Consider the following 16,650-nt stretch of genomic DNA (forward strand, 5'->3'; position numbering starts at 1 on the left):
CCTACTGTGGCATCAAGTCACAACTTCATTGTCTATTTTTAAAGACCTTCTTTAAGTCACCAATCCACTCACTGAAATTCTCTCTCACTACTTCTGGTACTCATCATCTATTTCCAGAGAGTCAGTTTCATCACCCTGCTCAATCCTGCCTGCACATCTTTGCTCTTGCTGTATCCGTTGTCTGGAATTCCCTCCCTACTCCACCTGTAATGACTGTTCTTCCTCATTATTTGGAGGGGGACTGGGAACAGGAGAACCTTCATTCTGGACTTGCAAATAGATTAAGCAGACTTCCTTTGCACCCTATTTTCTTTTTCTTTTTCTTGTGGTACGCGGGCCTCTCACTGTCGTGGCCTCTCCCCTTGCGGAGCACAGGCTCCGGATGCACAGGCTCAGCGGCCATGGCTCGTGGGCCTAGCCGCTCCACGGCATGTGGGATCTTCCCGGACCTGGGCACGAACCCGTGTCCCCTGCATCGGCAGGCGGACTCTCAACCACTGCGCCACCAGGGAAGCCCTGCACCCTATTTTCTGCAGAGGCCACACGCTCCACTCTTCTGTAATTTAATTATTCTGCTGGAGGTGATTTGTTCAGCAAATAACCAATTGTGATCCAATCTTCCCAGCTTTGTAAGCCAAACTGGACCCAAGTGAGGACCATGGGTCCCGACTTAGCGTTTGGACAATGTAATTACCAAAGTAAAGCAGTGCCCTCAACCCTGTGCATCCCTGGGTAAGGCTCCCCCCTCCTGGGAGGATAGAGGATAGGGTTTTCCCCGGGAGCTGGGAGCACTCACCGATGTAATCATTGGACTTGCCAATGTCGTAGTCCCAGACTGAGATGTCCAGTGACTTCTTCGCCAGGTCACTATGTTTGATGTCGTAGAAAAATTCCTAGATGCAGCAGAGGAAGACATGTGAGTGACAGGGTTCTCTGAGCCTTCGGCATCGGAAGCTAAGAGGCTGAGTCTTAGGGGTTCATGGACCAAGGGGGGGACCTTGTACTGGGTATCTGGAATCAAAGGGGCCTTTACCCCAGGCCTGAAGAACCCCTCTCAACTAACACTCCGTATAATAAAGCCCCCCAGACCCTATAATTCTCTTTTCAATGACACTGCTTGAAGTTGAGAAGACTGGTGGGGTGTTTCTAAGAGGGCTGGTCCTGGGCAAGTTTCCTTAAAGGCAGATAGCCATGAACTCAGTCCTTCCATTCTGATAGCTTCTGAAGTGGTTTTCCTCACTCTCCATTCTTCAGAGATTAAAGGTAGTTGAGGGTTAGGTGCTTATGTTTTCAGATAATCTGATTTTGTCAATAACTCTTCTGCCTAATCACAAAATTCATTCCTGTTCATCTTTAAAACGAACAAGGAAGCAAAAAAAAAACAAAAAAAAAACCCCACAAAAACCCATAACCAAAACTTGTTATCTATCTACCCAAGAATGACCACTGTCAACATTCCCCATGTGTGACCATACTGGTGTCTGTTTTGAAAAATTAATATGAATTTTATACCATATGAAATATTTGAATATTGTATTATAGAAATATAATATGAATATACTGTACTGTGGCTTCCTTTTTCCATTTTATAACATATGGTAAAAACCAACTTTGCATGTTAGCAGGTTTTTTTTCCTACATCACCATTTTATTTTTAATTTTTTTTCTGCATCACCACTTTTATGGCTTTGTCTAACAGCTGTGTGGCTGGACCTAACCTAGTGCTCAACATTTGAGTATTTAGATGCCTGACAAGTCAACAGTGTGAATACAGAGGAATAAGCACATTCAACGGGTATCTAGATAGTGGCTTTAGCAGGACTGGATGCACTGAGGATGGAGGGAGAGGGAGACGGAGACGGAGAGGGAGAGGGCAGTGCCAACTGGGTGGGTGGCAAAGGGGACAACTGCCCCTATTTATTTGCTCAAATATCAGTATTATATACTATTAGAGTTGGTAAAGACATTGGAGATGATTTAATTCATTCTCTCTCCAAATACAGTGTCTTCCCTATGACATTCCAAATCTATAGGCTTTTGTTTTAGGCTTGATTTCCTCCAATGATGAGGAACTCATTCCTTCTTTAGATAATTCAAGCTGATCTATGTAAGAAAGTTTTTTTTTGTGTGTGTGCTTTACAACTTTCTAGCAGGGAATTTGTTCCTCCCTCACATATAGGAACTATCCCAGAGCATGGCAAAAAATGGGGCAGCCTTACCTCATTAAATTCAGGATTCAACGTTTTCTTCTTAATTTGAGTCTTATGTTTGGCTTTCTTTCCCATATCTGGTTTCAGCCAGCTGAGAGGAGACATGAGAGGCTATTATGGATGAAGTTTAATGAATAAGAACAGCCTCTTAATGACCCCAAAGGTCCTCCCAGTGTCAGGAGAATAATGAACAGATCAGAAAGTGAATCAACATTAATAATGACCAATGTGCATCAGAGCATCTACTTGGTGCCAGGCATTACCTAAGCACCTTATGCATATTTAATCCTCGACAAACCCTAGATGGTACAACCACCCATTTACATATAAGGAAACTGAGCGTTCAGAGTGAAGTTGAGACATGTGCCTCTGGTCACACAGCTGGGGACTCAACCCAGCTGTTGCCTCTGGAGTCTGTGCTCTTAGCTAGGACTTTCTCCCAATGGATCATTGAGAACCTGGAAGATGGTGCCTGGGGCTTCACTACTGATTATTTCTTAAGCTGCCCCCAGGTCCTGGGGAGATGATGAGGGTATGGACAAAAGGGAGAAGATGCAAATCTGATTACGATCAGTCTCCTGTTCAAAACTATTCCATGGCTCTCCTTTGACCTCAGGGTGAAGTTCAAAATCCTTAATGTGGCCGTAAGGCTCTGCGTGGTTGGGTCCCTGCTCCTGTCCAGCCTGATCTTGTGCCACGTGCTTCACCCCACACCCCATTCACTCTCCTTTCCGTCCCAGGGCCTTTGCACATACTATTTCTTCTGCCTAGAAGGCTCTTCCCCCAGTGTAGACACAATGCATGACACGTAGTAGGTGCTCAATCAATATTTTCTGGGCGAATAAATAAAATGGGCTAAAAACTCTTATGAGTTAGGACAATTGGATTCTGATGCAAGCTGTCACTAGCTGTGCAACTCTCAACATGAGTGTAACTTCGGCATGCCTCAGCGTCCCAATCTGTAAAGAAGGCAAACTTTTCTTTCTCACTCACAGAACTGCTTTTGAGGATAATCTGAAAGAAGACATACACAAGGGGATTTGAAAGGTACCAGATGCTGAACAAAAATAAAGGGCAATTCTGACTTTAAAAAACTTTATTGGATCTTAAATTGGTTAATGATCTCCTGTTTTCTTTTTTACAATGCCCACCAGGGCAGCTGATTCACTGGTGACCACTGCAACTCTACTTCTTCTGGAGGGTTGGGTAGATGGGAGAAGGGGTGGTGGGGAGAGTTATTTAAGAAAAACAATTTGCATGTGTCTGGGATTCAGTGGAGTACAGGACAGGAGCCCAGGAGCTAATGTTCTCTATTGGACCATGTGGGAAAATTAGAAAATTACACGAAATTACTCCTAGAAATCAAACGCGTTCCAGACATGTGTGTTCTTTTGTTAACTAAAATCCTCTTTCAAAGAAAATCTGGAGCAAAGTCCACTGTGGCCTGATTTGTAGCCATGACCTTAAGGGAAGCATTGATTTCTATTGTCAGAGGCAGTGCGGATGGGGGAAGGAGTGTCTCCCAGGTTGGAGAGATCATTAATAAACACTCTTTGCCATAAGTAAGACAGTGATAGTAATTATTTATAACAATAATGGCAGGTATTTGTTGAGCACCGACTCCATGAAAATGTATCTCTCAGATCTCCAACTGCAGGGGGAGACTGACAAGCTGCTGGGCTCTGAATTCACCACTATGTTTTCATGTGGCCATGCTCCCCACAGGCTACTCTCAGCCAGTACCTGAGCCAGCAGCGACAGTAGGCAGCCCCATTTCTGGGAGATGCGGGGCTCCTCTAATGGGCGACTGCGCTCAAGGATTCCGCACCACAATGGTTGAAACTTAACAGAACTGCACTGCAGTCTAAGACTCTTCCTGCCCAACCATCCCCCCACTACCCCCCAGGAAGCAGACGTGCACCAGGCCTGTTGTCTCTATGGTCCTCCTCCAGCTCTCTCTCAATTTTCCTTCCCAGGCGCTTTCCCCAGCAAACCTCTTAGCATCTCATCTAGTCTTGGTGTCTGCTTCTTGGAGGACAGGACCAAATGACCAATACTACTCTTCCCATTTCATAGATGAGGACATAGAGGCCCAGAGATGTTAAGGCATGAGCCCAAGGTCACACAGCTGGAGAATATTGAAGACTATTGGATCTGGGATTCAAACCCGGGCAGTCTGGATCCAGAGCTCAGGCTCTCAACAACAAACACATAAACACATATTTTACTGCCACAAGCAAGGCAGAATTCTATTCAGAGTAGCTAAATGTTTCTGTACCAGGCGTAATTTTATTCCTTTTATATGGTATCTCATTTGAGCCTTATGGCCACTCTTGGAAATAAGTGGACTTGTTTTTTCCACTTTACCAATGAAGAATCTGAGGCTCAGAGACATCAAATAGCTTGCTGACAGTTACACAGCTGGTAGCTGGCAGAGATGGGAGGTGCATCCCATGTCTGATTCAATGGCGGCTTGGAGAATGTGCCTGAAGGACCTCCAACTACAGGGAACACAAATGACCAAGGCCCCAGCTGCCGTGCTTGGAAATCCATGCCATGTTTGTGCCAAGCCACACTCCCAGCTGACTACCGAACATGGCAGGGATACCTATGGCAGGCCTACTCCTAGGAGACATGGGCCTCATGTGATGGCCAATTTTGGCTTGAGGACTTCCTGATGGCTTTGCTGAACTTGCATCTGGGATGCTTCCACCCATCCCTCCCTCCCTCGTCCCCTCACTTAGGGTCAGACTCCAATGGCCGTCTAACTGCTGTCCCATTTCCCCTGCCTTTCCCCTACTTTCCCTCACATAGGCATTTCTCCTCTGTTTAATCCCCTCTTGGCATCTTCTCAGAGGACCCAGAACACAAAGTCTCTCTTATTCCCCATGACTGAGATAACTGGAATAACCCCAAAGCCTAAGGTCTTTTCTTCGAGCATTTCCAGACTGAATCCAGAAAAAGTCAGGTTGCTTCTTTGGTGGTGGGGCTCTGGACTCTGGAGGGATGTGTTGCTGATTCCCAGGCGCTACAAATGGGATTACTGTAACCTTGCCGACCACCCCTCTCCCACAGGAGGAGAGCCACAAAACTTCTCACATGGGTGGGTGACACACCAGGCTGACTGAGACTCCAGACTCACACTCACCGGTTCTGGGCATCCGTCTCACTGTGTGACCTTGGGCAGGTTCTTTGCCCTCTCTGGGCCTCAATGTACAATGATCTTGGGGAAGCTCTCTGGTTCTCTCTTTGCAAGGATCTAGGACCCCCCTCTGGGGCCCATTTATAGTCCCCAGACATTGACTCACAGCTTGACGAATGGATCTGAGTAGCCATTGGCGTCCATGGCCGCCAGGTGCACGCAGCGTATGATGCCCACAATGAGGCCTCCCTGCTGTGTGCTGTACATGAGGGACACCAGGATCTTGCCGCGTTCCTCTGTGTCACCAATACGCTCCACCTGCTGCAGTAGGAGAAGAGGGTGTGTGGGCCCAGGAGGGAAGGGGTCTGGGCAACGTGGATGGCGACCATTAAAGAGAGAGTCTGTGGAAAGTAGGAGGAGGTGGGCCAGTGCTAGTGCAATCAGCACTACAGACAGAAGACACCCCAGACTCCAGGGAGGAGCAAATGATGAAAGCCAAGGGGCCCAGTTCTAGGCACATGGGGGCCAATGGCTTTACTCTTAGACACGGACTGACCCTGACTCTGATCATAGGCTGAGCTTGACCCTGATTCCAACGTGACTCAGCTCAGACTCCCCCCACCCACCCAGTTTTCTCAAAAGTGCAGTCCTTGGGGCCAAGGGCATGGTTGTGAAGCCCAACTCCAGTCTCTGCCAGACACACAGCTCAGAGAACCTGCCCTACATCCCCATGGAGGGAGCGTGGCATTGCTCTAGTGCAGCAGAACTGCCAGCAGAGCTTCTGCCAACAAGGTCAAGGGTGTCTCTCGGGTATGAGAGGATGGGGCTTCCCCCACCTTGGGGGCTCCAGGTGTGAAAAGCATGCTCCTGGTCTCATGTTCTAATGCCTTGGGCAAGGGCACCTCTCATGGTGAACCAACAGGCAGGTGGTTTGGGGTAAAAGAGTGGGAAAGGGGCCAGGGAGGGAGAGAAAAGGGAGATGCCAGACCCCGACTGTGGCTTCAACACCCACTCAGCGCTCACCTCCTCCTCATAAAGGGCCATGCCTCGGGCTGACCCGGTGGTTCCAGCACGCTTCATCTTGAGGAAGGAGACAGAAAGGAAAAATAACATTGTCAATGGGGCTCATCTCCCTACACAAGAAAAACCAGAAATACCTTCTCCCCTCCACTGGCATCCAGAGCCATGAGGATGGGTTCTCCAAGCTTCTGTGGCCCTCCAGCTTTCCCCCACTCGGCTAAAATGTATATAACGTTAACCATTTGAGAGACCATGTTAATGCACAACAGCCTATTGATGTAGGTTGTATTACTATCCCCATTTTACAGATGATGACACGGAGGGCCACAGTGGCTAAACCACTTGCCACAACCAATAAGTGGCAAAGCAGCCCATACACAAAACAGACAAGATTTTGTCTGCTCTGGATGAAGTGGCACAGGGGCCACCAGGTGCTTCTTCCCCCATGGCTCCTAAGGCCCTTTTGCAGGATTCTAAGGCTCTGGGGAACACAATGTGAAAAGCACTGGTTAAATCCAACCTCTCCACTTTATAAATGAGGAAAACTGAAGTCCAGAGGAGAGGGGTCAGAGCTTATGAGGTCCCTGTCCTTAGTGGGGCATAAGAGGGGAGTTGGTGGTGGGAGGTTTAAGAGCAAAGGAGGTGATCAGCAGGGTTGTGGGGCCAGTGCGGGCCTGTCCTGCCACCTCTGTGCCTCTGAGGCTGGCTGCGTCCATCACAGCGAGATGGCAGACCCAGGAGCTGACCCACTGGACTCACTGAGTGACGGAAGGATGACAAAGCCTGAAGAGCCACCTGTTACCAGGCAAAGACCCAGCGGAAAGGCTTCATTCCTAGGCACATCTAATGATTTATTGGGAGCCTGGCATTCGGTGTAAATTCTTCCTTGCAATTTTCCTTGTTGTGTCTTCCTTTGTCTGTGCTATAAAATATGGTGCAGCACACAGATAGTCCATCCTCAGGCTGGCCATCTGGTGGGAGGATGCTGCAGGAGTCCCCCTCCCACCCTCCACGGCTTCCCAATGGGGCGCTGGCCCACTGCCCAGGGGGAGCAGGCACGCAGGTCATTGCAAGAAAGCTGGGCTCTGGCTGGTGCCTGAGAACACGGTCGCTGACTTGCGGTATGACCTTGGCAACTCGCTCCTCTTTTTGGGCCCCAGGTGGCTCAGATGTAAAAAGGGGTAGGTTGGATTATGTCTAAAAATACAGATTGCTAGGTCTCACCCTATCTTGCTAAGTCAGAATATCCAGGGAGATCCCCCACAGAATCTATTTTGTAAAGCTCTGGTTTTAAAATCTCTAGTTGATTCAGAGGTGTAGTCCAATTGGACAACCTCGATTTGGTTCTTGTTCTTTCTCAAAAGGTGAGTATCACATCTAACAATAACAGTTTTAATGCTTTACATGTACTTTTACATTAATCCTTAAAAGACCCTATGAGGTTGGTACTATATTATCCCATTTTACAGACAAGAAAACTGAGGCACAGATAGGTTAAGTCATTTGACTCAAGTTATACTATAAGTGGCAGAAACTGGGACTCAATCCCAGTCTGGCTCCAGAGCCCATGCTCTTAAGTGCTATGGTATCCTGCCTCCTGTGTATCTCTATGATTCTTTATGACTTCTTGACTGACAGGTGGGTAAGGCAGTATTATTTACTATAATAACAACAGTTAATTTATGAGTGCTTATTAGGTACTAGGTTCTGCCTCCTATGAGGCAGGTGCTGTCGTAACACCCATTTTAGAGACAAGAAAAACTGAGGCCCAGAATAGTTCAGACCCTTGGTGAAGGCCAGGGAGCAGGGAAACGGCAGAGCTGGCTTTGAACCCAGGCAGGCCACTCTGCCACACCACTCTGACCTTCAGAAGTGATGCTAACACAGGGTTGGTAGAAGGCATAGCCAGGATGCAACCCCCATGTTCTGACCTGAAATCTTCACCCTCCCTCCAACAGCTGCCAAAGCCCCTCTCCTGTCTGGCACCCTACAGATCTATCACATCCTTTACAGCCCCAAAAGAAGGCAGCACCCACCTCTCCAACTCTTCTTCCCCATTGAACCCTTGGGGCAAAGGCACTCACCGGGATCACCCGCTCCAGACAGATATTGAAGTTCTTCCTCTGGTTGGGCTTCAATTTTTTGAGCGAGAATCTGGTCTCACCGATAAACTCGTTATGGCCAAATTTGTCCTCATCACAGACAGAGATCCTGCGATTGACATAAAGGATGGAGAAAGAAAGAAGAGCATATATTGAGCTCCTACTATGTACCAAGAGCTCTGATTGATGCTGGCAAGGAACGTGTAATGTGCACAGGAATAATACAACTTCATATTTATTGAGCACTAGGCCAGGTACTTCTAATTTCTTCTTGATCACAGTATAACTTAACAAGCAATAACATACACAAATCTTAAATTTCTAGCTTGTTGGATTTTTGAATTTGCATACACCCATGTAACTACCACTCAGATAGATCAAGATATAGAACACTCCAGCTCCCAGAAGACCCTCATGATCCCTCCTAGTCACTACCTCCCTCAGAGAGAATCACTATCTTGTTCTCTTGGCAAGATGCAGTGTCTTGTTTTTGACTTACATTTAAATAAAATCAGATGTATACCCTTTTACATTTGGTTTCTTTTGTCCAACATTATGTCTGTGAGATTCATCCATGTCTATAGTTATTTGTCCCTTTTTTGGTTGTATAGTATTCTGTTGTGTAAATATGTTGTAATAATTTTGCTAATTATGGGCATTTGGTTTTGAGCCATTTCTGGCTGTTATGAATAAAGCTGCAATGGAACATTCATGTTCATGTCTTTTCTATATGCATAGATACATATTTCTGTTAGGTATCTTCCTAGGAGCAGAACTGCTGAGCCATGGACTACACACAAGTTTAACCTCAGTAGAAACTTCTAAACAGTTTTCCAAAGTGATTCCACCAGTTATGCTCCCACCAGCAGTTTATGCAGGCTCTGGTTGCTCTTCATTCTAACTTCGATTTTGTCGGTCTTTAATTTTAGCCATTCTGAGTGGGCCATAGTATCTCCTTGTAGTATTAATTTATTAGTATTCCATAAGATGTTGTGGAAAAAACCCAAATGAACTTTTTGGCCAACCCAATACATTTCCCTGATGATTAATGAAGTTCAGCCCCCTTTACATCTAGTTTATGGTCATTTCAGCGTCATCTGTTGCAAAGTTAGGCTAGGAACTTAGCTGACTCTTCTCATTTCATTCTTTCTCCCCCCAGACCTCTGAGTTCCCCACTTTGGAGAGGAGACTGGGGCCCAGATATGTTGAATAATTTTTCCCCAGTAAGGGGCAGAACCAGAATTTGAAGCTCCTGATTTCCAGAACACTATATTGTCTTTTGCTATCTACTTTGCACAGCATTGAGTAGACCAGAGGCACAAAAAGGGGCAGGTCATGAGAAAGGTCCCTCAGGAGGCCAAAAGGACCAATCGAGGCATGATAATTCATCCTGACATATACTAAGAGGAAGAAAGGACTTTTCCCCCCATGGGCGACAGACAGGAACTAACAGCACCTTGCTTCTTGGCCATTAACATTTGTTGAACAAGGTTCAAAGTTCTGAAGGGTCAGAACACCCTCCTGCTGAGCCCCACACTGTACACAACTGGAGAAAGAAATTGTCTCCATTCAGCCGGTGGGGGTGTAAACACCACCATCCTTTCTGCAGGACAGTATGTCTCCAAAGACTCACGAATAATCACCATTTTTGACCTAGTAACGCCACTTCTAGGAATTTACCTTGAAGACATAAGTGAAAAAATACGTAACTACAAAGATCTTTACCACAGTTTTGTTTATAGTTGTGAAAAAGCAGAAATAACATAAGTATTCTATAATGGGGGGACTTCTTAAGAAAATTATGAAGTAACCCTAAAAATGTAACAGTACGCATTGAAAATAATGTTGTAATTGCTCATCAGGGAAATGCAAAACCACAATGCGACACCATTACACACCCGCCAGAGTGGCCAAAATGGAAAAGTGTTGATGAGGATGTGAAGCAACTGGAACTCCCAGACATTGCCGGTAGCAGTGTAAATTGGTGCAATCACTATGGAAAACTGGCAGTTTCTAATAAAGCTAAACATATACATACACCATGGCTCAGCCATTACACTCCCAGGTGTATATACAACAGAAATGTATGCAAGAAATAGCTACTAGAATGTTCCCAGCAGCACTATTTGTAATAGCCCCAAACAGAACACCAACCAAATGCCAATTAACGGTAGAATGAATAAATAATATCGTGTTATAGTCACACAATGGAATACTAAATAGCAATGAGAAAGAACAACCTACAAGTACCCACAACAACTCGGATGAGCATCACAAATATACTATTAGCTGAAAGAAGACAGACATAAAGGAATTATGTGGTATGATTTCATTTGTATAAAGTACAGAACTAGACGAAATTAATTTTTCCTGTTAGCAGTTAGGGTAGTGAATCCCCTGGGGGAAAAGGTCCTCACTGGAAGCGGGCACCAGGGGAGGGCTTCTGTAGTCTGGGAATGTTCTGTTCTCTTAACCCAGTGTGTTCACTTGGTGAAAATTCATCAATCTGTACACTTTTTCTGTGTGCACTTTTCTAAATGGATGTTATTACATTGCAATAAAAACGTTTATGTTTCCTTAAAATAATATTGTAGCTGATAGGAATGTACTTGGAACAGCCCATTTGTAAACCAGTTTTTATGCCTTGCCAAATTAAAAAGACCCACACCCCATATTCTGTGATCCAGCAAATATCCCTCCTTAGTTTCTGTCCTAAGGAAATACTCATATGAACACAAGGAAGCATGAAGAATGCTCATCGCAAATTTGTTTGTAATAGAAAAAAGGTAGAAGCTATCTAAATGTCTGTCCACAGGGAACTGGATAAAGTGGTAAACAGTTACATAAAATTTTAAGACATGCCAACAATACCATATATTGTTTATAGATACATAATTAAGTAGCTGAAGCATAGGACACACTTGGAAATGATACCCATAGAATTCAGGATAGTGTTTCGCCCTGGGGAGGAAAGAAGAGAAAGGGGTGGGGGATGAAGTATACAAGAGGAGCTTCAATTTGCATCTGTAGTGCTTTATTCCTTACAAAAAAGAGCTGAAGCAAATACAACAAATATTAAGATTTTTGAAAGACTGAGTATTGGGTTCATGGGTATTTGTTTTTATTATATTCTATATTTTTCCGTATATTCGTAACACTTAATAATAAAACATTAAAAAAATCTGTGATAGACCCATGCTATGGAGTACTCTGAAGTAGTTAAAAATTAGGTAGATCTAAATGTCTTCTCATGGCCACAGCCCCAAGATATATTGTTAAGGAAAAAGACACGTTCCAGATATATTCAACATGATATTTCTTATATTGTAAACGACAGTGTGTGCGTGTATATATATATATATATATATATATATATATACACATATATATATAGTATATGTATGTATATAATGAATATACACACACTCACGGAAGGAGAAAGGCAACCCAGGCTTTCTCCTTCTGTGGGAGGGGACTAACATTTGAAAGCAGCTTTGTTTTCTCAATAATTCTTTACAAGAACAATGTACTCATTTATTACTTATATAATTTAAAATGCATTTTAATACACTGTAGAAGAATATGAAGTGGCGTCAGTATATTGTTAAGGGAAACTGGCTGATTACTTAATAGGATGGTCCATTTTTATAAACACTTTTTTAAAAACACTCAACTTTATTAAAAAAAAAAAACTTTCGCACACACACACACACACACACACACAAACACATACACACAAATATAGACACACGCTAAACCCAAATGTCCAGACACCAAGATGTTAACAGTTTCACTTATCTGTATTTTCAAAAGTGTCTATCAGGAATATATATTGCTTTTTAGAAGAAAAAAAGAAACAAAAAACTACTCTGAGATGTTTTAAAGCGCTGCCCCCAGGAACCACGCATGCCTTAGACTGCCCAGCCTCAGGCCCCTCTCTGCCCACCCTCCCGGCAAGCACCTGAGGGTCTTCCTCTGCATGTCTTCAGCCGTGATGCCATGATAGACCAGAGTCTCATTCCAGATGGGATTTCGGGTGTTCCGCAGGGTTTTGGTACGAAGCTTGTTGGACTAGAACCCAGACAGACATCTGTCTCAGTGGGGAGTCAGCCCTGCAGCTCCATCCCTTGGGCTCATTTGCGACGGGTGGGTGACTTAGGAGCCCACTTCCCTCAGGAGTGTCCAGGGGCTCTGTTGCTCCCAAATGCATGTTCTCAGGGAGTGGGGTCATCCTCTAGGGTGCATCACCAACACTGGCTACTGGGCCAGCCCTCCCTCCAGGCACTGGGCCCCCTCTTTGAACTCTTTATAAAGATTAGAAAGCAAAGATATTTTTCTTTGAGAAAAAGTATTGTTTCTAGGCCAGGGAAGCAGAAATGAGAGTCTCCCATTCCTAGGCAGTGAAGAAATAATTTCTGGGGATATTGGGATGGTCCGCTCTGTTTCCCCAGATAGCATCCTCCATGCCTGAAATTCCTTAGAGAGGACAAAATTTTTCATTTTACTCTAAGAGAGAAGGTTAGAAACGCACCTGGTAGCCTGGTGCGAAATCTAATTCATACTAACATGTAAGTGACTGATTGGATTCTTTGGCAAAGCAGGTTTGGATTTAGGAGTGGGCAAAGAAGTGGCTCAAGGAGAAGCAAACATCGCTGGGGAGTCAGAAGGAGTAGTGGCCAACAAGTTTGACCATGGCCAGGTGGGACTGTCTTTCCTTGATCCAAACAAAAAAAGAGTGAGATAAAGTGTATGTGCCCGTGCGTGTGCGTGTGTGTGTGTGTGTGTGTCCTTTTTTGTCTAATGGGGCATTTGATACTTGCAGAGATTTTTTTTTTTTTTTTTTTTTTTGCGGTATGCAGGCCTCTTACCACTATGGCCTCTCCCGCCGTGGAGCACAGGCTCCGGACGCGCAGGCCCAGCGGCCATGGCTCATGGGCCCAGCCGCTCCGTGGCATATGGGATCTTCCCAGACTGGGGCACGAACCCGTGTCCCCTGCATTGGCAGGCGGACTCCCAACCACTGCGCCACCAGGGAAGCCCTTGCAGAGATTTTTGAAAGGCATTTTTCTAAGATCATGTAACCAAGTATATAGGCAGCCTTGTTTTTAGGACATCCATGTCAAATTAACACAACAAAGCAAAAAATAAAGCCCAAGAAGGCACACGTCCATTTCCAGCCATGTGCTCTGAGTGGGTCAATCCAAAGAAAGGAGAATTAATTCCACTTTCCCTCCCAGAAAGGTGGAAGGGATGGGGGTAAATTTTCTCTTAATAATAGAACCTTTTCTCAAGTTATCTGGAAAGAGTTAGTCATTTCTGTTGAGAGATGTTTGGCTGGGGCAAAAAATGGGTGGGGGAGGTGGACCATGGTCAGCACTGGGGAGCCCTGAAGGTGTTTGAGCAGGTCAAGGGCATAATCAGGGTATCTGCTTCTCACCTGGATCCCAGGTTTCTGAGTTAGAGAAATGAGCAGAGCCCCTGCCTCTTGAAGGAGAATGGCTCTGGCCCATCCCTTACCCCTTGTAAGAACTTTGCCAATCAGGGAAGAGGGGGTTTGGGGAGGGCTATTTTAGGCTCTGAGCTGGGAACCTTGGGTGCTTTCCAGAGCCCATGTGCCCCCCTTGCCAAGAGGCCCAGGCCATATGGTACCTTGCTGGCTCCCGGCAGGAGGTGCAGCTTAACGTAGGGATCGGCCAAGCCATTGGAATCCATGGGCTTCAGTCCCTGTAAGAGAAGAAGGCAGTGGTGTGAGGGCCTGGGGAGGGCTGGGCGCTCAGCTATCACAGGCAATGGGCACAGCTATCACCCCATCCTGTGTGCTTCCTCTTGCAAAGAAAGAGAAGGGAAATGCAGTATCTTGAAATGAGCACTGGAATCCGGCAGACGGGGTTTAAAGCCTGGCCAAGTCACTTACTGGCTGTGTGACCTTAGGCAAGTTTCTTAACCTCTCTGAGCCTCATTTTCCTCACCTGTCAAATGGGATGCTTCATGGGCTGGTGAGATTTAAACGTGATCCCACCGGTAAAGTGCTTGGCACAGTACCTGGCACACAGGAAGTGCTCCAACAAGGCTGGATTGTTATTGCTGGGATGGGAGGACATGTCCCAGAATGGGTGGGAGAGGAGGAAAGGCCAGCGAAAGGAGGCCTGAGTTCTGGCCCTGGCCCTTGCACTCACTTCTGAGACCGCAGTTTCTCCATCCGTATGATGGGGATCACAATCTCTGCCTGGCCCCCCTCACAGAGCTGGCATGGCTAAAATGGCTAAAATGAGCCACTGTGGGGGAGAGCAGTTTGTCCGGGGTAGGAGTTAAGCTGGGCTTGTTAACATGAGCAGTTCCAAAATTCCTGGGGCTCAGATACGCTCTGCCCATCCCCCTAGGCCCTGGCTGAGGCAGGTGTCTTATCTCTGGGCTCCCACACTCTCCTCTCACAGCACTAATCCCCAATCCCATGTATCGTGCCCTGTGATCTCCGGGGACTTCAGTTTCCTCAGCTGTTCAGTGGGGCTGATCACAGACCCTGCTTCATGGGATTCTTGGAGGGTTAAATGAGATCTCACCTGTGAAGGCTGAACTCTGGCCCTGGCACAAGTTCAGTATGAACAACGTTTGCTACTACTAGGTGGGGAGAGGAGGCCACAAAGTGGGGTGCAAGGGGGAAATCTGGCCGGGTAGCCTAGAAGGTAAGAGCATAGGCTTTTGAGCTGGACAACACTGGTTCAGATCCCAGCTCCACCACTTCCTGGCTGTGTGATTTGGGCAAGTCCCTTAATCTCTCTGTGCCTCAATTTCCCCATCTATAAAATGAGAACGATGATGAAACCTTCCTCATAGGTTTGTTGTGAAGATTAAATGGGAAGAAATAATTTGTAGAAAGCCCCAGAGGATATACTATACTCAGGAGATGCTATAGTGGTGGTTTCTTGTCCATTTCTCCATGAGGGCACAGTCTATTCTCGCTCATTTTAATATTCCCCAACATTTAGGGTAGTTCCTGGTACAGAGTAGGTATTTAATAAACATGTCTGGAATGTCTGTTTGGATTGGGAGGTTACAAATTGGCAGACGCTGTGTTTTTCAAATTTGAACTTGAACATCTTTGTTTGGGTCCTGCTCACACCAGTTTAGTTTACCAAAGTTACTACCATTCCCTAATGTCTCACATGTTTTTCTCATCTCTTTACCAGCCCAGCCCCTGAGCCGTTGAGTTTTCTGTACCCCTGTCGCAAGGGGGCTGTAATGGTGTGGCTTTCCCCCATTTCTGGAGCTGGAGATGGTTACATCTGGATTCAAATCCAGCTCTATCCCTTACCAGCTGAGTGGCCTCAGGCTTTAACTTTCTAAGCCTCACAATGGGGCTAATAATAATCTCTTCCTCAGAGGTTCCTATGAAGATGAAATAAGATAATGTAGGGCCTTACCTCACTGTGCTATTGGAGGGCACGTGTAAATGCATCTAAGTGCCTGCTGAAGAAGTGACCTGGGTACGTTGATCTAGAAGTTGTGTTAAGCATTTCATACATTATTGATCATCCAAACTGGGACATTTTGTGAGTGGAAAGGAGAGTTCTTAATTATTTCATCAAGGCAACAGGCATAGCTGGGGACCATCTGTGCAAACTGGGACACCCCGCCACCTTCCACGTAACACTCACCAACATCCTCATGGGAGAGACTCTCTTATTATCCCTGAGGCACAGAGAGGTTAACTTCCCCCAAATCCCACAGCTAGGAGGGGTGGAGCTGGTATTTGAACCCAGGAAGTCTGGTTCCTGAACCTTGCTTGTTATTTTCTATAGACCAGGCTTGGGGCAGGGGGAGATCCTGGTCAACTACTTCCTGGGATTAGCATTGGCATCATCCAGCTTTCTTTGCAGGCTGCAGTAAAGTTGGCTCATTGCCCCTGGAGCCTGTAGCATGGAGATGCTCTTCCAATCTGGTTTGCCTCGCCCCCTCCCCCCGCCCCAGAAGCCCAGATTACTGTCCTTGTATCTGCAACAATAAGTCCTGACTCAGTCTGTAGCTCCAGCTTGACAGCCCCGTCTATAGAAGGAGCTGTTCAGTGGCATGTCAGCTGTCAAGTTAGGCTGTCACTGCTCCCAGGTGACACCTCTGAGATCCCCTCCAGAGGGTGTGGATGGGGCTGGGCAGATCTTGGCTCTGCCCTTGAAGCTTG

At 46.0% G+C, this 16,650-nt stretch overlaps 1 protein-coding gene across 2 annotated transcripts in view; it reads right to left on the reverse strand.

Moving 5' to 3' along the window:
- Window positions 1-16,650, reverse strand: part of RPH3A (rabphilin 3A) — a 62,707-nt gene that overhangs the window by 1,544 nt on the left and 44,513 nt on the right. For both annotated transcript variants that reach the window (XM_089894530.1, XM_022550795.3), the window contains 7 exons: window positions 14,124-14,198; window positions 12,436-12,545; window positions 8,457-8,583; window positions 6,376-6,432; window positions 5,519-5,673; window positions 2,220-2,301; window positions 797-893 (listed from right to left, as the gene is read on the reverse strand). In XM_089894530.1, coding sequence (XP_089750656.1) covers window positions 797-893; window positions 2,220-2,301; window positions 5,519-5,673; window positions 6,376-6,432; window positions 8,457-8,583; window positions 12,436-12,545; window positions 14,124-14,198 — 703 coding nt within the window. The remainder of the gene's footprint in view (window positions 1-796; window positions 894-2,219; window positions 2,302-5,518; window positions 5,674-6,375; window positions 6,433-8,456; window positions 8,584-12,435; window positions 12,546-14,123; window positions 14,199-16,650) is intronic.

The sequence above is a fragment of the Delphinapterus leucas genome, chromosome 14, assembly GCF_059928025.1.
Source record: "Delphinapterus leucas isolate spDelLeu-1000000601 "Yukka" chromosome 14, BTC_Dleu_Yukka2, whole genome shotgun sequence".
Taxonomy (NCBI): Eukaryota; Metazoa; Chordata; class Mammalia; order Artiodactyla; family Monodontidae; genus Delphinapterus; species Delphinapterus leucas.